The sequence below is a fragment of the Peromyscus eremicus genome, chromosome 5 (genome assembly GCF_949786415.1).
Source record: "Peromyscus eremicus chromosome 5, PerEre_H2_v1, whole genome shotgun sequence".
Classification (NCBI taxonomy): Eukaryota; Metazoa; Chordata; class Mammalia; order Rodentia; family Cricetidae; genus Peromyscus; species Peromyscus eremicus.
The window spans coordinates 135,675,362-135,699,462 of record NC_081420.1 but is presented as its reverse complement, the minus strand read 5'-3'; the positions used below and the strand labels follow the sequence as shown (position 1 = coordinate 135,699,462).

Genomic DNA, 24,101 nt, shown 5'->3' with positions numbered 1-24,101 from the left:
CCGGCTATATACATGTGTTTTTAAAAAGTCAAGTTTATGGGGCTGGAGAGATGGCTCAGCGGTTAAGAGCACTGGTTGTTCTTCCAGAGGTCCTGAGTTCAATTCCCAGCAACCACATGGTGGCTCACAACCATCTACAATGAGATCTGGTGCCCTCTTCTGGACTGCAGGCTGATCACTCACTGTATACATAATTAATAAATAAATCTTTTTTAAAAAAAGTCAAGTTTACTTTGCTCACGGTAAACTTAATAGCCTTTTCTAGAGGCTGGAAAGCCCTAGAGCAGTGGTTCTCAGCCTTGCTAATGCTGCAGCCCTTTAATACAGTGTGTGGTGACCCCAACCTTAAAATTATTTTGTTGTGCTGGGCGGCGGTGGTGGCGCATACCTTTAATCCCAGCATTTGGGAGACAGAGCCAGGCATATCTCTGTGAGTTCAAGTCCAGCCTGGTCTAAGAGCGAGATCCAGCACAGGCACCAAAACTACACAGAGAGACTCTGTCTCGAAAAACAAAAAACAAACAAACAAAAATTTATTTGTTGTTCCTTCATCATTGTAGTTTGCTACTGAGTGGTTTCTCAGTTCCTAAAACCACGAGAAAGACCACAGATTGAGAACTGCTGTTTTTGAGTACGGCTTTAAAGAAGGCATCACACTGTTCCAACTCCCAGTAGAAAAAACAGGCACAGAGGCACAGATGGAGGGGGCAGAAGGCAAGGGTGGCCCAGCTTTCTAACAGTCTGCTCTGGGAGTCACCAATGCACTCCTGATTGATCAGGAGCTCACGACCCCTCAGCCGAGTCTCTGAAAACCGCATGAATTCTTCTCAAACAGCCAGTCACTTCTCAATACTGCCGCAATGTGTGTTCTGAGGGGTGGGAGACGGCAGGACAAACCACCCCACTGGGCCAGTGTAGTGGTCATGCCTGGAGAACACCTTCCAAGATTGAGATGGAAGAACCCTTTGTGCTGGAGCCTAGGGGTGGGGAGGACGGTGGGGAGGGGGGGGGCTAGAAGTCTGCCAAGAGGACCTTCTCTTCGGCGTTAAAGTTGAGTTGACTTGCCTATTCAGGGCCCTATCTTTCTCTTCCGTGGAAAGCCAGACCTCTACGAGGCCCTTAGGCTCCCTACCCACCTCGGAGTCTCCCATGCTCTTCACTTCCTGCCTCCCTCACCCTGCAGGGTGGGAACCATAAGGGACGGGATGAATCAGATACTCCATTTGGACTCAGGCAGGAAGCTAGTCAGAGGAGGGGATGGGAACTTCAATGAACAAAATGATTAGTGTGTCACCAAGTTAGGGAGTGACATTTCCGGACCCCACATGTCCGCTCTGGCTCTAGCATCTTTTCTCATATGGCTGCTTAGTAAATTCCTACTCAGCCTTTAAAATGTGACTTAAATAGCCCCTGTCCCTGGCTACTAGAAGATGAAGGTGTGTGTTCAGATACGGCTTCCACCCTGGCCGTGATCTTCCCTGGTATGAAAGCCTTCTGTCCATCAAAGTAGCTGAGTCAGGATTTGGGCATTAGGACTTCACCCAGGCTTAGCCATTTAGGACTTTGTACTCTGTAGGGGGAGTGGACACCTGCTGGAATGGAGTATTCCTTCTGTGACATCTGATGACATCTCAGGTGTGTGGGGGGTCCCTGCTGCTTGGGCAGCACCCCAGGATATCACTGTGACAAGTCTGCCACTGTGGTATTCTGCTCAGCCAGTCTCTGAACTACTCACAATCCCCAGCAGTTGCCTTTTCTACTCTGTATCCAGATTAGAGTATGTGCCTTGCTCCTGAGGAAATGCATGGATGGGTTCTGTGTGTCTTGGCCACTTGGTGTCCCTCAGGCTTCCAGTCTGAATCAAGGCCCTTGAGTGGTGCACATATGTTATGTGAGTTAGGAAAGCAGTTGCTAGAGGTTGGGGGTGATGTCCATAGATTCCACAGCGGATGGCCCTGGAGGGTCGTAAGTAGGGATGCCCACCAGAGGGGCATTGTTACAGATTGATTCAGCACATGGGCATGGTGGATAAGACGTGTCCCTCCCATGCTCTGTCCCCTTGTTCCCCTTCCTAAGAAGGACATTCCCAGATCCTGGACAGAACATTTAATGGCAGCAGGACTTAAAAATTGGGAAGGCAGGGAGCACTCCATCTCCTTGCTCCCACTCTGAGCCACACACAAGAGATGCCAGCATTCGGATGGTCCTGTTCCATTGTGAGCTGGATGCATGCCTTTGGTCCCAGCCCCACTGGCCTCATTTCTTAACGCCTCCTAGCTCAGGCTCTGCAGGAAGTCCACCAGCAGGTGCTCTGGGAAGCCGAAGTCCATCTGCAGCATCAGGAAGCCCTGCAGGAGACAGGGGCAGGCTAGGCTGGCTCCTGGGCCCCCAGGAGAGAGCTGCTTTCTGGTAGCTACCGATCACTCCAAGGTGGCTATCTAGTTGACACAGTCTAGAGTCGCCTGAGAGAAACCTCAACCAGGAATGGCCCAGATCAGATTAGCATGTGGACATGTCTGGGTGGGGGTGGGAGGCTGTCTTGACTGTTAATTAATGTAAGTTGGCCCAGCACAGTGTGGGCAGCACCATTTCCTGGGTGGATTGTCTTGGGCTATATAAGACAGTTATCTAAGTAAGCATGAGCCTGAGTGACCCAGCGAGCGGCATTCCTCCACAGTTTCTGTCTCAAGTTCCCGCCCTGACTCCTACAGTTATAGACTATGACCTGAAAGCTGAAATGAACCTCTCCTCCTCTGAGTTGCTTTTGGCCAGAGTGTTTCATCACAGCACAGAAACCAAACGTGAACAGCTCTCTGACTGCCCAAGAGATGGGGCTAGGGATGACTTCATACTCACATCACGAGTGATGATCTCGGGGTTGATGATGTCGAAAAGGTCCAGGCCTTTGCTGTTCATGAGGGTTGTCAATGCCACCTCCAGCCCTAGGCAGGGGAGGGAGCCAAGTCAGCTCATGTTAGGGAGCAGGGCCAAGCCCCAGGCCCTGGTTGGAGCACCTGGGCAGCCCCAGAGGGAAATGTTGGAATTGATGGCGTTCAGTGAGCCTCTCTTAGCCAGCTGCTGCAGCTCTCACTCCCTAGTGGTCCACGCCTCACACCCAGAGCTTCTCAGTGCTCTTTGCGGTCACACAGAAAATCTCCTTATCCATCTACTTCACCATCTGTAGTATTCATTTGTTTAGTTTTTATAGTATACCAGTGTTTGAACCTGGGGTCTCACAATACTACTCTCTCTCTCTCTCTCTCTCTCTCTCTCTCTCTCTCTCTCTCTCTCTCTCCCCTAGGTCTTGCTAAGTTGCCCAGGTAATGCCTAAACTGAACTTGCTCCATAACTCAGACAAGGGTTTGCTCTTGTGATCCTCCTGCCTCAGCCTCCCAAATAGATGTCTTTTATTTTATTTTATTTATTTACCTTATGTATGAGTGCTTTGTCTGCATGTACACCTTTATGCCAGAAGAGGGCATCAGATCTCCCTACAGATGGTTGTGAGCCACCATATGGTTGCTGGGAATTGAACTCAGGACCTCTGGAAGAGCAGTCAGTGCTCTTAACCACTGAGCCATCTCTCCAGCCCCCCAAATAGATGTCTTTATAGGCTGGCACCAGCAGACCCAGTTTCCTTATAGCTTTAGCATCATCATATTGATGGGGGAAACTGAGGCTGAGCGAGACCAAGACACACAGTCAGTTTCTCTTCTTTCTGTGTCTTACCAAAGCCATGCAGGTATTCAAAATGAAGGTGCAGCCAACTAAATATCCCTGTGTGGAAGGGAACACAGTTCCTCACAGGCTCTCTTTAGAGTGTCCTCTGCACACCCCTGTGTAACATGCTGCCAGTGGAGTGGCTACATATGGACAGAGACCCTACAATGTCAAGGTTCACAGGGAATCTGGAGATCAGTAAATCTGATGCTCTCGTTTTGTAGGAAGTTTTGGAAACTGAGGCTTGTCCTAGGCTCCCACTGAGTGGCTGCCTCCAGCTGTCAGGATTTTTTCTGACATATCCAGTTGCCATTGGGAGACCTGTGTCCTTATTTTTATTTTATTATTTTATTTTTTTAGACAGGGTCTCTCTATATATTCCTGGTTGTCCTGGAACTCATTTTGCAGACCAGGCTGACCTTGAACCCACGGAGACCTACCTGCTTCTGCCTTCCTAGCACTGAGAATAAAGGTGTGCACCACCACACCTGGCTGAGACCTGGGTTCCTAAAGGGGGTTTAGACAGCAGTGAGGTGGCAGATCCAATGCTTTCCGTGTGAGCCAGAATCAGGGGTCTGTGTACCTGATCACCGTTGTTACACATTGCCAGCTGGGAAGAGACTGGGGACACCCAGCTGGCTTGAGCACCAGAGCTACTTCAGGCTCTGCTTGGGAGGGGGCCTCTGCAATGAACAATCTGGAGGTGGGGACAAGGTAAAGCCAGACACCCACCCTGTCCTTTCCTGGGGCCCACACTTACGGGACATGACCTCAGGGATGCCTACTGTGGTGATCAGCAACTGCAGGAAGCGCTGGATGGACTCGGAGCTCTGTCAAGCAGAGGCCCATGGTGAGTGCTCTTCAGATCACAGAAGTGACCCATGAGGCAGACGGCCACAAAGCTTTGACAAGCACTCATCATTCACATGCCATAAGAATGTACATCTGAACCCAGACCCTCTGCTCCTTCCCAGAGGTCCCTTCTAGGCTAGGGTTGTTGTCCCATTCCACAGAAGGGAAACTGGTGTCCAGGGAGAGGCTACCCATCCATTATCCCCTGCCTTCTCATTTAAGTTTACCCTGATCCCATTTCTGCAAAAACAATGTTTCATCTGTCAGAGAGCAGAAGAAAAGTTATATAAGATACCCAGGAGGGTCCTGTTGCCCCATTTCTTTTCCAGCCTCTGCCTGCTTTTCCCCAGAACTTAGCTCTTCTAAGACTACCTACCTCAGCCATGTTGGAGGTAGTCTTTGGTTTAATCCTGAAATAAGATCAGAGAAGAAAAAGGGAGTTAGAACAGCTCCATCTTAGCCAAACATGCTGCCATATACCCGTAACCTAGTCCTCTTGAGGCTCAGGCAAAAAGATCACAAGTTCCTGGCCAGCTTGAAGTATACCGTGAGATCCTGTCTCAAAAAAGCAATGGCTTGAAGCATAACTCCTCAGTAGAACACTTGCCTAGCAAATGAAAGGCCCTCAGCTTCATCCTCAGCACCCAACCACATACACGAAGAAAAGAGGGGAGGTGGGTGTGGAAATCTAGCCCTGCTTTGGGCTCCAACCCACAACATCCTCCTTTCTCAGAGCTCTTCTCTTATGCCCAAGGCCTCCACCCTCCAGAACCTTCTCTCTATATTTGCCTTTGCACAGGTCAGGCCAGGCTCACTCTCCATGCTGATGCCTCTTCCTCCCAGTGCCGACACTAAGGAGGGCTCTTCTCTCCCTGCAGATATTCCCAAGTTCTCAAAAGAACTGGCCACAGACCCCCACCCGGGTCCCAGCACCGTGCTTGACCCTACAGGCCAAAGACCTTTTCGAGTCCACCCACCCTCTTCCCCGAAACCATAAGACATACTGGAAATCCACCAGGCTTAAGAAGAGCTTTTTCTTGGAATAGGAGGCCTGGACGGTAGCGACAATATCCTGGGGAGAGAAGCCAGATGCCGTGAGCAGAGCCCTCCTGGAAGCAGAGCTCTCTGCCCTCTGCACTGAACAGAAAGGCGTAAGGAACAGTGGGGTCTGGGGAATTCTAGGAGCAGGCTGAGCTACTGGTCTTCTGAAAATTACTGGAAGGTTGGAGACACAGTTAGTGATAGAGTGCTTTACTAAGCATGCCCCAGGTTCCATCCTCAGCACTACAAATGGAAATAAAAAACAAACGTGAGTCATAAAACAACAACAACAAAAACAACCCACATTAATTTGCAGGCTAAAAATCCAGTAATGGTATTCAGCTAGCAGGAAAAGACTTCTAAGAAAAGAATCAAAAGGAGCTATGTTAGAGAATTAAGTGACAGCAAGGTGACAATATGCGACATCTTGCATCAAATACATCCTATGAAGCAACTGTATTTAAAAAAAAAAAAAAAAAAAGGGCCGGCGGTGGTGGCGCACGCCTTTAATCCCAACACACGGGAGACAGAGCCAGGCGGATCTCTGTGAGTTCAAGGCCAGCCTGGGCTACCAAGTGAGTTCTAGGAGAGGCGCAAAACTACACAGAGAAACCCTGTCTCGAAAAACCAAAAAAAAAAAAAAAAAAAAAAAAAAAAAAAAAAGAAAGAAAGAAAGAAAAGCTGGGGATGCTGGGGAGAGGGCTCAGTTGGCAAAGTGCCTGGCGTGCAAACCTGAGGGGCAGGGGTTGGTCCTTAGCACCCGCATTAACAGCAGGGCCTGAAGCCAGGCGGGGGTGGCACACACCTTTAATCCCAGCACTTGGGAGGCAGAGCTAAGAGAATCTGGGGCTAGCTATTTTTGTGAGCTCTAGATCCAATGAGAGACCCTGTCTCAGAAAATAAGATACAAGCCAGGTGTGGTGGCTCACACTTTTAACCCCAGTGCTCAGGAGGCAGAGGCAGGTGGGTCTCTGAGTTCTAGACCAGCCAGGGCTATAGAGTGTGACTCTTTTCTCAAAAACAAAAACAAACCACCCAAAGAAAAGAAGGGAGGGAAGGAAGGAAAGAAGAAAGGAAGGAAATGGTACAGAGCAGTAGAGAAAATACCGGATGTCAACCTCTAGCACCTAGGTACACACACGTGTGCAACCAGGAGCACATATACATGAGTATACCACATACACACAGATGAAGCGAGGTGGGGGGATGATAGGGCTAGAGTAGTTCTGTGATGGGGCACCTGCCGAGGACACACAGGTCCTGAGTTCCACAGCAGAGGCGGGGTGGGAGGGTGGGGATTGAAAAGACAAAACTGAAGAATGTTCCCAGCACCTGCAGCTTTGGACTTAGGACCCTGGTCCTGTCCACATACTCAACTGCTTCTTCCTGGTAGGTCTGAAATGACCAATGACCAGGACTTGGGCAAATCGCTTCCATCCTCCACCTCCAAAGCAAATCCACCCTTCAGGAGTGCCGAGGCGTCCTCTGCTGGTAGCTGGACATGTTTGCATTTCCACACTCAGATCCAGGATCCTGGAGAGCGGCATCTCCAGGACTGTTCCCATGGTCAGAAGCACCAGGAACGAGGAGTGTGTTGGGAATGCACGTTCCTGGGCCCTGCCTAATGGTTATGAGCCAGACACTCTGGAGATGGGCCCAGAAATCTGTGCCCTGCCAGCCTCCCTGGGTCATGCTCAAAACATGTCAACCTGTAAGACCCAGGTACCAAATGGTCTTCAAATAACCTTGATGTTGAGTCAAAGTTACCTAAGCACCTTTATTGGGCATACTTTTCAATTTTATAGCTCCAGGCAAAAATTTAAAAGCTACTCCCACCAGAACTCATTTTAATGTCCCCTCAATCTACCCAGCATACAGTGCCAGCCATGTAGTCTCCTCCCACCCCACCCAATAGCCTTCTGTGCCTCAACTTCCTCCTTTGTCCTCTGGGCCTACGAACACAGTCTCAGCCTACCTCCAGCCTCATCTGCAACTCTCACTCACCCCAAACACCCACCCTGGGATGTCTCACACCACCAAGACACCAGCCTGTAGACCCTGAGGCTCTAACTAGCTCAGTTTTCTGAAAGCTTTCCCATCCAACGTACTGGGTAACAGCAGTTCATGAAGGCCGCTAATGTGCATAGCCAAGTTCATAAACAAGAGGGGCGTCCAGGAGTGGAGAGGGAGAAAGGGACCGGGGAGTCGGGGGAGGAGGATAAAGAGTGACATCTGGGGGGCGGGGGGCTTGATAGGTGCCTCCCATGCTCTGACCAAAGGTCGTGGCTTGGCCGAACTTCAGTCACGTTCCCAAACATCCTCTTAGAACCATGGCATACCCTCAGTATCAGGCCACCCTCCTATCTGACCAGGGGACTCATCCTCCACCTGCTCCTATGAGGGTGATACCCTGGCCACCGTCAGCAAGAATCCTGTTAGGTCAGTTCCATCACACTCTTCCCTGACTCCCTGCCCTTACCCTTGGCTGTCAATTCCCACTTGGCCAAACCTTATTTGGAGTTGAGCCCAGTACCCATGTCTACTACCCGCTTCCTTAAAGATACACTGTAGTGGCCCCTGTCCTTGTGGACACTGGCCTCTTCCAGCATTAACAAATGTCATTGAATAATTTTTTTTCTTCAATGACTACTCTGAACTTCTCGGGTTCTTAAAGACACAAAAAGGTTAAATAAACAGACCAAGACAAAAACCTGAGGACTTTTCAAATGTCTGAAGGCCATATGCTCTGTGGACTGGATCTTGCTTGGCACAGAAGGAGATCAGTAAGGAAAATGGATAAGGTTCAGATGAAGTCTAGAGCTAGCCACTAAGGGCTCAGCCATGATGATCTCTTCATCATGACGAACAGAGCCCATTTATGGAAAGATTAACATTGTACAAGCAGGGCTGCGGCTGTGGAACACTTTGTCCTAGCTTGGCAACTTTTGTTCAAATCTGAAGTTATCAGAAAAAAAAAATAAGGAGTTTGGGCTGGCAAGATGGATCAGTGTGTAAATGTGTCTCTCACCGAGCCTGACACCTGAGTTCAATCCCTAGGATCCACATGGTGAAAGGAGAGACCCAGCTCCTAAAAGCTGCTCTCTGACTCCAGATGTAGACTGCTCACTCGTGTGTGTGTGTGTGTGTGTGTGTGTGTGTGTGTGTGTATACACACGCACGCACACATGTGCACATGTGCACAAGTTCACCAAATGTTCAACGTTTCATTACGTTTTTATTTACTTGGTGTGTGTCCATCCATGTGCACACCGTGGTGAGTGTGTAGAGGTCAGAGAGCAAATTCCGGGAGTTGATTTTCTCCTTCCACCTCGTGGGTCTCAGGAATTGAACTTGGTCATCTCTCTGGCCTAATTAAAATATTCTGAAGAAGTTAAAATGTGAAACTAAGGAGTTGGTTTGTTGTTTTTAAGGGACTTGTCTGAAGGAAACCTATCCGCGCTCCTTGTGAGGTGGGGTGCGACCCTGGGCACTGGTCTGTCGGTCACTGTGCTTCCTTCAAATGGCAGCATTTCTTGATAGGCTTCACTGCTTTTGCCTTTAGGATTGGGGGGGGGGGTTATTTGGGGTATGGATTTTTTTCAGACAGGGTTCCCTGTGTAGCCCAGGATTACTTTTAACCCACAGCCCTCCTGCCTAGCTTTCCAAAATTGAGATTGTAGGAGTAGATGTCATGCTTGCTCTCTTTAGAGCCTGAGGTACTAAAAAGCATTGAGGAGATCTTGAAGAGCCTTGGAAACCAGACTGACCCTCGGCTCCTTCATTACAACTGCCCCAGCATCTAAGCTCGTGTTTCTGAGTTGATGAAACCTAGCCCCTCAGAGGGGGTCAGTCCTGGCCTTGCTTCATGTGGCTATGACACAGGAGAAATGCCAGTGTGTGCTTGATCCTGGGTGCCACCCCAGACCCTACATGGGACTCTCAGCGACAAGTCTAGTGCACACACACACACACACACACACACACACACACACACAATGCTTCTTTCCTAAAACCCACAACATGGGGGAACTGGAAATTCATATGGTCCTAGAGGATGTGGACAGAGGCAGATGGTGACAGTGTTTTAGACCTAAGTGACAAATTTCTGTGTGCCAACACTCCACGTAGGAGGACATTAGTAAAGCTGAGGCATCTTATGGACACCTCCTGGCTCACATCCCATAATTGTGAGGAACAGGAGCCATGGGTAGGAAACAATGGATTCCCGCAGACAGGGTGAAAAGAATGGATAGATTTTGACGGCCACCAGTGCTCCAAACCCCGGCACCTATCTCACCTCTTCGAAAGTGTGAGCCGCGGAATCCTGCCCATCCTTATGTGGGAAGAGAAAGTCCACCACGACAGGAGAACTGACCACCACACCCTTGTTCTGGCAGGAGATTGTGGGCCTCCTCGGGCAGTAGACAGTGACTCGGCCTGGGCTGCTGAGGAAGCCACGGAACAGCTGTGGAGAGACAGGGATCCCGTGACTGGAACAGGGGCCATCAGAAGGGCTGTGGCCACTGCCCTCAGAGACTGGAGGTCAGACTGACTGGAGTCCCGGGTGGGTAAAAACAGCCTGGGGCAGTGGCTCAGGCTCTGGGCTATTCCTCAGCACTAACAGTGCCACAGCAAGACGTTAGGACTCGGGCTGGAGGGGCGGCCCAGCAGTTAAGAGTGCTCACAACAGTCTGTAATTCCATGCCAGGGGATCTGACGTCCTCTTCTGAAGTCCGAGGGCACCAGGCACACATATGTGCACATACACACATGCAGACAAAACATTCATATACATAAAATTAAGTAAATAAACAAAAAATTTAAAAATAAGTTAAGACTCTTGCCCCCCTCGGGCCCTGAGTTTTGTCATCTGTATGGGGGAGAGCAGAAGCTCTTTTTTCCCTGCCCATCCCCAGGGGCATGGGAGGGCCGCAGTCACTTAGGTTTGTGGCCTCACTTTCCTGGTCTGTGAAATGGGGGTAACAGCAGTGAGGAATATGTGAGAACACCCACACACAGAGCCGAGAGCTAGTCCTACTGGGGACCCAGTAGGGGTGATGGAAAGAATAGAGTTTTGTTGTTGTTCCTAAAGCCGGACATGGTGGCGCGTGCCTTTAATCCCAGCACTCAAGAGGCAGAGGCAGGTGAATCTCTGAGTTTGAGGCCAGCCTGGGCTACAGAGCAAGTTCCAGGACAGCCAGGGCTACACAGGGAAACCCTGTCTTGAAAACACACACACACACACACACACACACACACACACACACACACACACACCACGCACGAGAGAGAGAGAGAGAGAGAGAGAGAGAGAGAGAGAGAGAGAGAGATTTGACAGCCTGCTGATGCTTCTAAATCTGTGGGGATCTTACTAACTTCAGCTCTGACCAGGAGCTGGATTCACCAGAAAGCCAAACACACATGGTCTGCCAGCAAAGCCCGACACTGGTTAGAGAATCCCCAAACAAAGTGTACAATTGCAAGCAAAGAGTGTGTGAAAGGAGAGAGGGACCAGGCCGGGGTACAAGTCTGTGACTTAGACCAGGAGGTAGGAGAGGCTACCCTGTAGATGGAAAAGAATCAGATGCGAAGGGGGTGGGGAGCACTGGTGGACAGAAGAGCTAGCAGAGGCCCTGTGGGTGGAGCTTAGTCCACACAAGGAAGGAAGTCGAGCAGGTCAGCTGGGCAGAGCTACAGGACCTGCAGCCTGTGGGACTGGGCCAGCAGCTTCTCCTAAATGCACCACTCAGCCAGTGAGCGCGCCCAGATAAAAGCTTTACTTAACATATAGCTGAGCTCAAAATAAAGGGACGATCCTAGGTTCTGGAGACAGGCTTTGTGGGGAGTCAGCTGAGAGGGGAAACTGTACGCAGCGAAGCCCTGAGACACCAGAGAGGATGTGGCACTGGGGTAGGGGCATGTCTCTGGGCTTTGATGCCCTCAGAAATCGGTGAGATGTACAGCTCAGAGTAAGACATTTCCTGTCTGTGGAAAGAACACTGAAAAGTACCCTCACCAAAGGAAGCCACAGGGAGGGTCAGGCAGGGTGGATGGTGTAGATTAAAGGCTCAGGCATGGTGGAGAACACTTGCAATCCCAGGCTGTAGCAAGATAAAAGTTGGAGAGCAGCCTGGGCTACATGTAGAATTTGAGGCTAGTGTGAGCCATGCATATGGTGAAGCCCTGTCTCCAAACAGCAGCAGCAACACAAAAAGTAACCCGAGCAAAGAGCATCCGTGAACACCGGGACTAAAGGATACATTTGTAACTGAGTCTGGCAAGGTGCAGGACTTCCTGAGCGGAACATTTAATGCAAAAATACACCTCATCATGATTTTTTTTCCTCTCAATCTATAGAACCAAGTCGTGTCTGATCTGTATTTAGCTTACTTTGTTCCTCAAGGAGATGTATGTACGCTTTGTTTTGCACATGGGACTGAGTTAATTATCAGCAGAATAGTTTTCATCAAATTGTGCCACGCTTCAATACGCAAAAAATAAACCCTCAGGGTTGGACTCCAGAAGTGTGAAGCAACATCGACCACTGAGTTGTGTTGACCATCTCTCTGCAGCCTTTGAGGTCGCAGAGACCCCCATAGTAGCTGGGTCTGGGGTTGGGAATGGAAACAGGGAGAAGTGGACAGACTTTATAGTGGTGTGGACATCACGGTGGCCCTCGGTGTGAGGATGAGGAGGACAAGTCGGAGGTGTGGATATCATGATGGCCCTCAGTGTGGGGATGAGGAGGACAAGTCGGAGGTGTGGACATCACGGTGGCCCTCAGTGTGGGGATGAGGAGGACAAGTCGGAGGTGTGGACATCATGATGGCCCTCAGTGTGGGGATGAGGAGGACAAGTCGGAGGTGTGGACATCATGATGACTGTCAATGTGGTGATAAGGGAGGACAAATCAGAGGTTTGCCTATGTTCTGAGTTGCATCTCTGGAAGGAGGAAGCAGTCTAGGCTGGGAAGGGAAGGCAGGAATTTCAGAAGGGAAGGGCCATCACTGCTAGGCCAGGAATACTCCCCCCTTCTCCAAGGAGGAGCAGGCGGGGGTGAGTGGGTCCTGCAGCAGAGGGGAGCTCTGTCGGGGCCACTCTGGGAGAAGCAGGTGCATAGAGTTACTGAGTTTGTGGGAAGCGGGGTGGTGCGAAGCTGGGAGAGCACCTGGAGAATTTAGAGTGGTATGAAAATACCCAAGCAGCCACCACAGTGGGTGGAGGATGAGTCCATCAGGAGGCTGGAGGAGTTCACCCAGAAAGGGCAATGGTCCCTTCAAGACTAGAACCTCACCTTGAGAAACAGGTTTACAGACATCATCACCACTTAGCAGAGGAGAAGCTGTGACATCCGGAAAGCCCATCTGAGGCTGGGTTCAGGGTCAATGGTGAGTAGTGACAGCCTGTTGTCTAGGCCCTCTGAGAGAGCCTGGGGCTAATCCTGGGGTTCCATCCCCCCAGACCCTATGGACTTGGTATGGAACAGGGGTGTGGGGAATAATCTTCAGAGTCATCATGGCTGCCTCAAAGGTAGCGCTGCCATTCACTAGGCTGCCCCGTGTTAGACTGGCACTCAGAACAGTGTCTGGCCCTCGGGCTTATACAAAGTTCCAAATGAGATAATCGGCAGAACGCTTTAGCTCGGGCTGGATACCCAGGAGCTCGTTTTTGTGCATATACATGTCCCCACTGCTGAGACTGGCTGGGGACCGGAGAGCTCCTGAAGCAGGGGCAGAATCGAGGTGCATAAACTAAACTCCAGGTGACAAGAACTTACCTCCGGAATGCTTTCCTGGTTAGGGTGGAAGTGCCAAGTCTCTAGAAGTGCCTACAAGAGAAAGGGTGAGTGTGGGTGCGGTTACTCCTCAGAAAGACACGGCCGGTGTGGGTGCAATGTCGTGGACTGGACCCCTCCCTGAAACACAACCCCCAGAGAAGATCTGGGAAGGGTATAGTATAAGAAACCCTGACCTAGCTGGAGGCTTGGGACGCCCAGGCTGCGGGACCTTGCAGTCTTCCCTCTAGGAGCCCAGTTTCCCCTATTAATTCACCAGAAAGTGTGGACTGTAAGCCGGCTAAGCGGCTGTGGAAGGTGCTGGCTGTGGGTCACCTCTCCTAATCTGAGCTGTCTAGGACAAGCTACCTATCCTCCCAGGCTTCTTGTATTCCTTATTTTTGGTTGAACGCTTTTGCATATTGACAGTGGCAACACTACTCACCTACAGCCGGTGCGACAAAAATGCATCAGCACCGATGTTAAAAGCAGGCAATCTGCATAGTTACCATGTGCCAAAAATATCTGCAATTAATCTGTCTGTCTATTGTTTCATCGATCGGTGACTCTTACACACTACACGTAGTGGGCACCAATAACTGCTAGAATTTAATATTATGGCTGCAGCTTCAGTGGTTCATGGCTCCTTTGACCGACACCCAGACCATCACACACGTGGTTGTCCCAGAAGCCCACCCTGCCCCTTACCCTGAACTCTGCCTCTTCCAGGCTGAGCTGGAGGCGGCCATCCTGGAAGGCGACCTTGGCTAAGGAGTCGAGGACTTGCTCAGAGAACCAGAAGTAGAGCATTCGGGCGTCCCCCAGCAGCGAGGGCGAGAAGGCAGGGAGAGGGAGCACCTCGGAGATGTTCTTGTAGATGAAATGACCCTGGAAGAAACTGGTGTACTGGATGCCCTTCTCCTTAGCCCTGCTGGGCTCAGGAGCCAGCCTCAGGGAGAAGAGTAGAGCTTTGGAAAGCAAAGTGTCTAGTTGAAGACAGATGGGGAAACTGAGGAACAGTCGCACTCAATTTCCTCCCAGCCAGACATCCATTCATTCAGTGAATACAGCTAAAGTGCCTGATGTGCTCCGAGCACAGTGTGAGGCGAGCCAGGTGGGCTTGATCACCACTTCCCAGGCTGACGCTCCAGAGGTGGCAATCAGAGCAGCTGGACCATGGTTCTCCATGCTCCCACCCTGGCCACCAGCCCTGCACCTTCAGGGAGCTAGCCAACAGTCAGTGGCCACCAGTCCCAGCCAACAGAGTGAGGAAGACAAGCCACTCTTAGTTCCTTGCCCACTGACAATGGCCACCTACATGTTTTAGAGGGTCTTCACTGGCATCCACACCCTCCTGAAGTATTCCTTTTGGTCACTTTCCTAGGGACAAGCCCCATTGAAGAGATAATGGGTGGCGCTCTCTCTCTCTCTCTCTCTCTCTCTCTCTCTCTCTCTCTCTCTCTCTCTCTCTCTCTCTCTCTCTCTTTCTCTCTCTCTGAGTTCCATAACACCGAGGTCTTAGCTGGACTCACAGTTTCATGGAATAACCTTCTCAGCTAGGTGACCATGTGATAGAGGCCAGGCCAGTGGGGTGTGAGAAGAGTGGGTGTGGCGTTTAGGTCACAGTACGGTTGTGTTGTGCACACTAACACTGCATCGGCCAGATTCCCCAGGCCGTTCCCCAAGAAAGCTGAACTGCTGTGGGCTTCAAGCTGTTCTCGAGGGTCTCTTAGTTACAGTTGTTCAACCCATGTCTCAGGTGATAGGGGGTCCAGGGCTTTCTCCAGATCCTACAAGAGGGCGTGGCTACCCTGAGTGACTGCTGTTGAGGAGGACAGAAGGGAAAGAAGCATTTGTAATGGAGCCATTGCTGGACAGGGTGTGGGGTACCCTAGCACCTGCACAGGGCATGAGCACATGAACTGAGATCCTGCTTTCTGTTCACATCATAAAATGCCTTACAGAGGTGTGGTGAGGGATTACTTGGCTTCCGTTGGATAAAAGTTAGGGGTAGGGAGTAGAGGGTAAGGGCCAAACCCAAGAGAACAGCAGGAAAAGTCCTGCTCCCTCCTAACACGCCTACCTTATGATGGGACTCAAGGTAGGTGGCCGTGATGACAGGTGATCTTGTCAAGGAAATGTCCACCTCGATGTCTCCATCTGAGAGGATGTTGGCTGTGGGGAAGCAAAGTTCAAATGTGGATGGGGCTGGCCCTGGTTGAGGGGTTCTTTGCTCCAAATGCTCCAGAGAAGAGCTCCTGTCTGTGGAACAGGGCTAAGGGTGGACACTGTTTTACTCTCTTTTCTCAGCTACTGTCTGTCTGGGCAGCTCCATGCTGAGGGAGATCTTGTGGGAGAAGGGTTCGGAGTCCAAGTCCAAGCTGTAATCCCAGATCCAAACTGTGAATGGCAACAGCAGATGATGACATGACCTGACCTCCTTAAGGACACTTGTCCTCACCTCCGAGGACAACATCTACCTCAGGGCTGTGTTCATTTAATTTGTCTGTGCAAAAGCATGAGAGAGCCGGGCGGTGGTGGCGCACGCCTTTAATCCCAGCACTCAGGAGGCAGAGGCAGGCGGATCTTTGTGAGTTCCAGGCCAGCCTGGTCTACAGAGTGAGATCCAGGAAAGGCGCAAAGCTACACAGAGAAACCCTGTCTTGGGAAAAAAAAAAAAAAAGCATGAGAGTGAGCTCGCAACACTGTGAGCAAGTCTACTAATCTTTCTTCCCAGTCTTCTCCCAGGTCCAACAGGGGGCTACATTCATCTCCCACAAAGGAGTAGACAGCAAATGCTTGCACCTCTGCAGCCCCCAAGGGCTCTGTAGCCACTAGTCCTACTAGTTGGTGTGGGCTCAGAGGTAGGTATGAGACCCAGCCCAGTTGAGTTCTGTCTCTATCCCACCTCCAGCCTGTGGGCTCTCACTCCACTCCCTGATGGACAGGCCTCCTCATGTTCCCCCAGAAGCACAAAGGTTCCTAATCCAGGTTTCCCCAGTGGTGGCAGTGTTGGGGAAGGCAGCTGACTGTCCCACACTGTGTAGCTACTCTGCATCCTGGACAGACGGCTAGGATGCTGCCAGGGGTACCTGGGGCGGTGTGGAGGTCTCCCCTCCTAGCTCATCCTGCAGAGGTCCCCAAGGCTCTTGCCCTGGAGCTTCATTGCTCTTCTTTGCCCTTCTTCAGGGAGCAAGGACTAGGCGGCCAGGTCCAGTGCTCAGCGGCTAAAGGACCAGTTGTTTGAATCCTTCCTTCCATTTCTTGTTTGGAGTGTGGGGAGTGTCCTGTCAGCTTATAAACTAGTCGTCATTAGTAAAACGGGGCTAGGAGGACTGCCTAGCTAGAAGCCAACTGTTGGGTGAGTAGTAGGTCAATCAACGGTGACTCTGTCCATTAGTACCAGACAGGACAGGACCGCCCACTCCTCACAGCACCCAATCCTCTCTCTGTGTTCCTCCCAGTGACACAGGAATGTCCTTACTGGACAACACAGTCCAGATGGTTCCTTCCACACAGTGCACAGGCTCCTGGGAACTCCCCCTTAGCTCAAGGCCTGATGGGAAGTAGGGATGAGATTGCAGCCCCCCTCAGGGAGGTCTCCATCTCCTCATCCATCCATTTGCTGTTGAATATGTAGTTGCTGCTGGGCTTAGCAGCAGGAGAATGGGATGCTGAGAAATCTAGGTGTGAAAATAAGCGCTGGCGATGGCCCAGCTACTGTCTTACATTTTTTACATTTCCACCTGTTTTTCAGTCAATTTTCTTGCTACCCTGTGGGGTACGGTGCCGTTATCACCTCTATATTACCAACAGGGAAACTGAGGTTCAGGGGTTCAATGTCTAACCCAAGGTCAGCTTAAAAAGCTGCATCTCCAAGAGGAGATGACTCTCAGGTTAGTAAAAGCCACATAAGGGAGTGGCTGTCCCAATGGCACACAATAAAACCATGAAGACAGAACTCACCAGCCCTTGTCTGGACAAAGTCGGCCATAATGTTGGAGATGACGTTGATTTCCTTGCAGACCTGGAGTAGACAGCTCAAGCTGTTTATCAGGCAGGCAAGGAGGCCAGATAAGAGGCAGGTGATGCCTCTGTCTAGCTGTGTCTGAATGGCTACACTGGGAATGGGTACAGAGGAGGAAGAGACAGGGGATGAGGAAGCCTGGTTCCCGGGCGTGACTCTGGTCTGGCTTCACCTACCTGTCCCTTCAGGACCAGCTTCAGGGTGAAGGAGATGATATTTGTGAACAGCTGCTTAATCCACCCAGGCCTGAAGGGACCAAGCATCACAGTGGGTCTCCACGTAGTCGTGTGCATGCATTGAGTACCTACTGCATGCTAAGCAGCCTTCAGGGTTCCTCTGCCCTCAGAATCCTCCAAGAGTCCAGGAAGCAGACATTAGCATCCCACCTCACAGCAGAGAGCACTGAACTCAGGAGGCCTGGAACCCATGTCAACCACATTGCTACCTTAGGCTTTCCCCAGAGGGCCCACTTCCTGTCACACTTTTATTTTCCATGCATGTGACATGCTGGAGTCTGCATCCATGCATGAACCCACTTGCTGAAGGGCTGAGAGATGGCTCTCTGCAGTTCCCAGACTCCAGCTGCCCCCTGCTATCCACATTTGTCATTGACTATGTTCCTGGAGCTTCTCTGAACCTTACGATCCTCTCTGTGCAGTGAGATTAGAACACTCTTTGTAATCACATAGTGTATTCTCAGTAATGGAGCTGTTGTTGCTGTTGCTGAGTTTTAAGGGTTCACTAATGGGAAGGGGCTGGGAATGACCCCTCGGAGGAGGGAGCACACTAACAGGCCTGGGGTATAAGAAGGAGTTCTCAGAGGTGGTGACTTACTCACGCTCCCCGTGGAGGTGCAGGAGCAGCTTATGGAAGGAGATGGAGCAGTCAGGGGCGTCAGTCCGTACATTGCCAGAGTCACAGGCTGTAAGAGCCCAGCACCCATCAGGGCAGCCTGGGCTACAAGGCAGCACCCATGGGCAGCCCAGCCGGAAGCGTGGCCAGCTCTGGCCTTCCTGTCCTGCAAGCTTGCCCAGCTTGCCCCACCAGAGGCCTCAGAACACCCATGTACTCGGTCTTCCATCCCTGTAGCCTGGCCTCCCACCGTCCCAGAGGAGCCAACTTACTCAGCTGCGTATTAATCTGGAGGTCAATGGCCGCCTCAATCTCAAAGTCCACAGACTGTTCAATGTTCAACCTGCAAAAAGCCAAGTCCCAACACCCTCACTAAACTGTCCCTGTGTTCCTTCGTAGTCGCTGAGAGGCCAGCAGGTGGGCTCCACAGCTAATGGGTATGCTCACCCCCAGGCGCCCTTGTAGCCATAGTTCAGGGTCCCCTTGAAGATCGCAGATGCGTTCTGAATGGAGACATCAACAGATTTGGCCTCCACCAGCTCAACCTGGCTGCTGGCAATGGACAGGTGGCTGATCTGGATGCTGTGAGGACAGACGGTAGGTAGTAAGGGGCACTAGGGGCAGGGAGGGGCTATGGCTGCCTCTCCACATGCTCCAGAGGCCCCGCCCTGTCTGCCATCCTGGGGGTAAATGCACCCTGGAGTCACCCCCAGGAACCACATGCTCCAGAGGCCCCGCCCTGTCTGCCATCCTGGGGGTAAATGCACCCTGGAGTCACCCCCAGGAACCACATGCTCCAGAGGCCCCGCCCTGTCTGCCATCCTGGGGGTAAATGCACCCTGGAGTCACCCCCAGGAACCACATGCTCCAGAGGCCCCGCCCTGTCTGCCATCCTGGGGGTAAATGCACCCTGGAGTCACCCCCAGGAACCTGGGTCGCCCAGAAAGCACCTAAAGCTGCCTAAGGGGCTGGGGAGGGTATTAGACAGGACACCGACCCCCACCTGAAATGTTCACCTCCTAATCCACAGAGGGGACCATGCAGGTGTGGGGATAGGAAAGTGGAGGAGATCTAAGTCACCGGGTGGATGTAAGTTTATTACAAGCCCCACAGTTGGACTGTGGGAAGGGGAGGCAAGGGCAGACATGTGACCAGGGAAGATGGGCAAGGATGTAGGCTTGCAGGTCTCAGAGAGAGAGAGGGGTCAGAAGCCCGGGCTGGGGTGGCCTCTAGAAACTGACAAGGCAGGGTACCTCATGTCCCCTATGACCTCAGGAGGGTCCCTGACAGCACTTTAAATGTAGCCTAGTGACACCTGCCCTACAACTATAGATAATAAGCTTAAGGCCACCAGACTTACACTGTTTGTTATGATGGCAAATAGGGAATGAACACAGGAGCTTCCTGGATGTCACACTAGTGGAGTGGCTAGGGGGACCTGCTCTTTGTGAGGGGAACCTTGTGGCCCGCCTGCTGTCACAGGTGTGGAGTGTGCTTTGAGGGGAAGAACCTGCTGAGCATCTGTGTGTGTCTCCTGGCTTCATCCTGATAGCCACGCCAGGAAGTGGTCACTGCTGTTGCAGTACCAAACTGAGGTAGATTGGCCCAGAGAATTTGGGCGACTTCATAAGGCTTTATGGAGCTGGAATTTTATCTTTGGCCTGCCCCACCTCAAAGCCTGCATTATATAAGTCTCTGTGATAGATGCTAGCAGTGAAAAGCCAAGTATTAAAGCTTGGCCTTTTGGTGTTCCCTCTCTCTCTCTCTCTCTCTCTCCCTCCTTCCCTCCTCCGCCCCCTCTCGGTGTTCTCTCTGTCTGGGGTGTGTGTGTATGTGTGTGTGTGTGTGTGTGTGTGTGTGTGTGTGTGAGAGAGAGAGAGAGAGAGAGAGAGAGAGAGAGAGAGAGAGAGAGGGAGGGAGGGGGGAGGCTGTGTGTCTCTGTGTGTGTTCCTGTGTATACCGGTGCATACGTACACATGTATGAATGTGGGGACTAGAAGACAACCTCTGGTGCCATCTGCCTGTTTTTGTTGTTGGTTTGAGACAGAGTCTCTCGCTGGTCAAGAACTGGCCACCTAGGCTAGGCTGGCTGACCACTGAGCCTCGGGATCTTCCTATCTTCATTACAAATGTGTGCCACCACACTGGTGTGTGTGTGTGTGTGTGTGTGTGTGTGTGTGTGTGTGTGTGTGTGTTCATGTGGGTGTATGCATATATGCATGTGTGCGCATGTGTGGAGGCCAGAGATCAATGTCAGGTGTCTTCTTTGGTCATTCTCAACATTGTTTAGAAGACAGGGTCTCTCTCTAAACCTGGAACTCAACGATTGTCTAGACTAGTTGGCCAATGAGCTCCGGCCAGTGAGCTCCAGGGGTCTGCCTGACCCTCCTCCAGTGCTGCAGTTACAGGTTGTACTGGCTAGTTCTGCGGTTACAGGTTGTACTGGCTAGTTCTGCGGTTACAGGTTGTACTGGCTAGTTCTGCGGTTACAGGTTGTACTGGCTAGTTCTGTGGTTACAGGTTGTACTGGCTAGTTCTGCGGTTACAGGTTGTACTGGCTAGTTCTGTGGTTACAGGTTGTACTGGCTAGTTCTGCGGTTACAGGTTGTACTGGCTAGTTCTGCGGTTACAGGTTGTACTGGCTAGTTCTGCGGTTACAGGTTGTACTGGCTAGTTCTGCGGTTACAGGTTGTACTGGCCAGTTCTGTGGTTACAGGTTGTACTGGCTAGTTTTATGTTAACACACGCTAAAAAGTCATCAGAGAGGAGGGAGCCTCAGTTGAGAAAAATAAGATCGGGCTGTATAGGACAGCCGAGGCTACACAAAGAAACCCTGTCTGGAAAAACAAAAACAAACAAACAAACAAAAAGGTCAGGCTGTATGCAAGCCCATATGGCATTTTCATAATTAGTCATTGATAAGGGAGGGCCCAGCCCATTGTGGGTGGGGCCACCCCTGGGCTGGTGGTCCTGGGTTCTGTAAGAAAGCAGGGTGAGCAAGCCATGAGGAGCAAGCCAGTAAGCAGCACCCCTCCAGGACCTCTGCATGAGCTCCTGCCTCCGTGTTCCTGTCCTGTTTGAGATCCTGTCCTGACTTTCTTTGATGATGGGCTGTGATGCAGAAGTGTAGGCTAGATAGGCCCCTTCCTCTCCGGACTGCTTTTGGCCATGGTGTTTCATCATTGCGATAGTAACCCTGACTAAGACACAGGCACGTGCCGCCATGCTCAGCTTTTGCTTGAGTGCTGGCGATCTGAACTCAGGTCCTCTTGCATGTGTGGTAGGCTCTTTACAGACTGAACCATCTCCCCAGACCTTTCTTTCCCATCACATTTTATTCTGCTCCTTTCGTAGACAATGGGGTAAAGAATCCCCATTGTACGCAGTGATTTCTGTCACAGCCAATCCCCGGTCCCTAGTTGTCTAGCCATGGTAGTGTGGGTGACACTTACATTGAAATGAAATCTATTCTCGGGCAATCTGGTCTGGACTGCTGCTAATCTGTTAAAGGCTCGCTCTCTCTCTCTCTCTCTCTCTCTCTCTCTCTCTCTCTCTCTCTCCAAAGTTTCTCTGTGTAGCCTTGACTGTCCTGGAACTCGCTCTGTAGACCAGGCTGGCCTGGAGCTCACAGAGATCCGCCTGCCTCTGCCTCCTGAGTGCTGGGATTAAAGGCGTGCGCCACCACACCTGGTAAAGTCACGTCTCTTTTAACAATTCCCAGGACAGTTTCGCAGTGTCTGGCCTGTTGTGACATAGGACATGGATGTCATTATCCTCATTATACAGAAAGAAAAACTGACACTCAAGATCAAACAGAGCCCTGGCTGCCTCCACGCCCCTCTCCACCAGTAGTAACTGTCCTCAGGGAGGCATTCCAGCACCAGCAGTGCCCCCTAGTGGCTCTAAAGAGGGACAGGCCACTCTCCTGGGTCTGCTTTAGGGGTCTGGGGAAGAGAATGTTGGTTTTAAAACAAAGATAAGGTCTAAGAACAGTTTCCTCCCTGGGTTTGGGGCCTGAGACACACAGAAAGTTGAGTCCCGGGAGCTGAACTTACGGCTGGGACGTGCCTGCTGCGCAGTGTGACCTCTAAACAGCCTAACCTGCGCACTCTCCTCTCTATTTGTTAAGCTGGGCCCTCAGGGAGATGCAATAATGAAAACGTAAAACACAGCTTAAAAAGCACCGGGCCCACAGCCTGATCTTGGGCCTGACCACGATCCCAATCAAGTCAGGAGAACCGTTTGGCCAAGAAATCTCAGCATACTGCCTCTCTTTGCCTCATCTTCCCAGCCCAGATGAAAGAGGTCCCCGAGGCCCGACTCCTACAGAGGCTGCTGTGGAGGCGAGTACAGGTCAGTCACTCTGGGGTCCCCTACACTTGGACGGATTGAAAGCAGGGGAAGGCACATCAGGTCGGGGCCTCGATCCCGCTGTGCCCCCTCCCTGGGTCCACAGTACGTCCCAAGTCCCTCCCCTCCAGCCCCAGCCCCGCCACTCACTTGTGCAGACCATACTTGACTCGGCCAAGGAGCATCATGGACCTCTCACCCTTGATGTCTGGGTAGGAGGCTCTCTGGAAGGCCGTCTGGATGACCTTGCCTGTCTCCTGGTTCACTGGAAGGAGAGCTGAGTGGTCGGGGGCTGTACACTGGGCAAACCTCACCTTCCACTAGCCGAGTCTGGACCACTCACTGTCCAGCCTCTCTGGGATGAGCCCCCCACCAAAAGGCCTCTGGGTGGGGGCGGGGTGGGGTAGTCCTCAGGAAACACAGAACCTCTTCCACAGACCCTGCTCATATTCCAGGCTATACTTCCCAACACTTAGGAACTTCATGATTCTAGTCAAAATGATATCCCCCAGCTCCAGCCGCACCCAGACCCCTGGCTCCCAGTATGAATAATATGGAATATTCTGTGTAGATAACACAACTTAACCTCCACATATCATCCTCAGGCTGAGTCACAGAGAAAGCAGGAGAGCTAAGGTCACACAGCAGTTGGTGACAGATGCCTGACTCTGGCCATAGGTTGGCTTCTATCACCAAGGACACATAATCCCTACCTTTGTCCCTAACCTGATTCCCTCAGGTTACAGGGATTGTAACTACAGATTGACTCAGGGTCCTCCGCAAACCTGACTATTTGAAATCTAGCAGGCACCAACAACCTTGATCTTGAATGTGTAGTGGGAGGAGAAAGACTGCCTCTCACCTCACTATCACAGCTCATCTCTCTCTCCCTCTCTTCCTCTTTCCTTCTCTCCCTCTCTTCCTCCCCCACCTCTCTCCACCCTTGGCCCCAAGCTGCCAGGGTGCAGCCCTGCTCCAAGGCTGGCTTCGGACCACAGCAGACGTCCCTAGAGAAAGCCTCGCTGGACAGAGATAGGCAGGCACTTACACACCAGAAGGGCAGACTTGGTGATTCGGCACACAATGCCCGCCTCATACAGGGCGCTGGTGGAGCAGGCGCAGGTGCTTCCTAGCAGGGCCAGGCTCAGGAGCGTGACAGCTATCATGATGCTCCAGCGGCGGTGGCCAGTGGCCTGGCTGGACACCTACACTCCTATATATGTGTTTGCCCAGCCCCCACGAGGTTCTTCTGGCTCCACGGGTCCAACTCCTTCCTGCCCAGTCCCTCTGACCTCCTCTGGGGTCAGTGCCGGCCGTATGACCAGGGTGCCCCACCCTCCGCTCATCCGCCCTCAAGCACCCGCATCCTCCTGTTGTACACTTCCTTTAATTTATCCCCCCTCCATCCTTAAATAAGCACGCCTAAACTTTATCTCTCGCTTGTCATAAATAAAGAAATCAAAGTGCAATGGTCTTTAAATAATG

At 51.5% G+C, this 24,101-nt stretch overlaps 1 protein-coding gene across 1 annotated transcript; it reads right to left on the bottom strand.

Moving 5' to 3' along the window:
* Nucleotides 1-2,123: 2,123 nt before the first annotated feature.
* Nucleotides 2,124-23,801, bottom strand: Cetp (cholesteryl ester transfer protein). The gene is made up of 16 exons (XM_059262700.1): nucleotides 23,665-23,801; nucleotides 22,767-22,881; nucleotides 18,714-18,848; nucleotides 18,539-18,609; nucleotides 18,249-18,336; nucleotides 17,591-17,660; nucleotides 17,354-17,414; nucleotides 15,471-15,562; nucleotides 14,096-14,275; nucleotides 13,391-13,441; nucleotides 9,911-10,078; nucleotides 5,577-5,644; nucleotides 4,949-4,982; nucleotides 4,481-4,550; nucleotides 2,857-2,942; nucleotides 2,124-2,348 (listed from the first exon to the last, which is right to left on the bottom strand). The coding sequence occupies exons 1-16, from the start codon at nucleotides 23,780-23,782 to the stop codon at nucleotides 2,274-2,276; spliced, it is 1,482 nt and encodes a 493-aa protein (XP_059118683.1). The 5' UTR covers nucleotides 23,783-23,801; the 3' UTR covers nucleotides 2,124-2,273.
* Between the last annotated feature and the right edge of the window lie 300 nt (nucleotides 23,802-24,101).

Bases quoted from the DNA above. Each gene is read 5' to 3' on its own strand.
- Cetp (XM_059262700.1), bottom strand. From the start codon at position 23,782: ATGATAGCTGTCACGCTCCTGAGCCTGGCCCTGCTAGGAAGCACCTGC. The intron at 18,337-18,538 runs GTAAGTTGGCTC...GGGCTCTTACAG, and splicing joins CCAGATTAATACGCAGCTGA to CCTGTGACTCTGGCAATGTA. The intron at 4,983-5,576 runs GTATGTCTTATG...ATCTTATTTCAG, and splicing joins TTAAGCCTGGTGGATTTCCA to GATTAAACCAAAGACTACCT.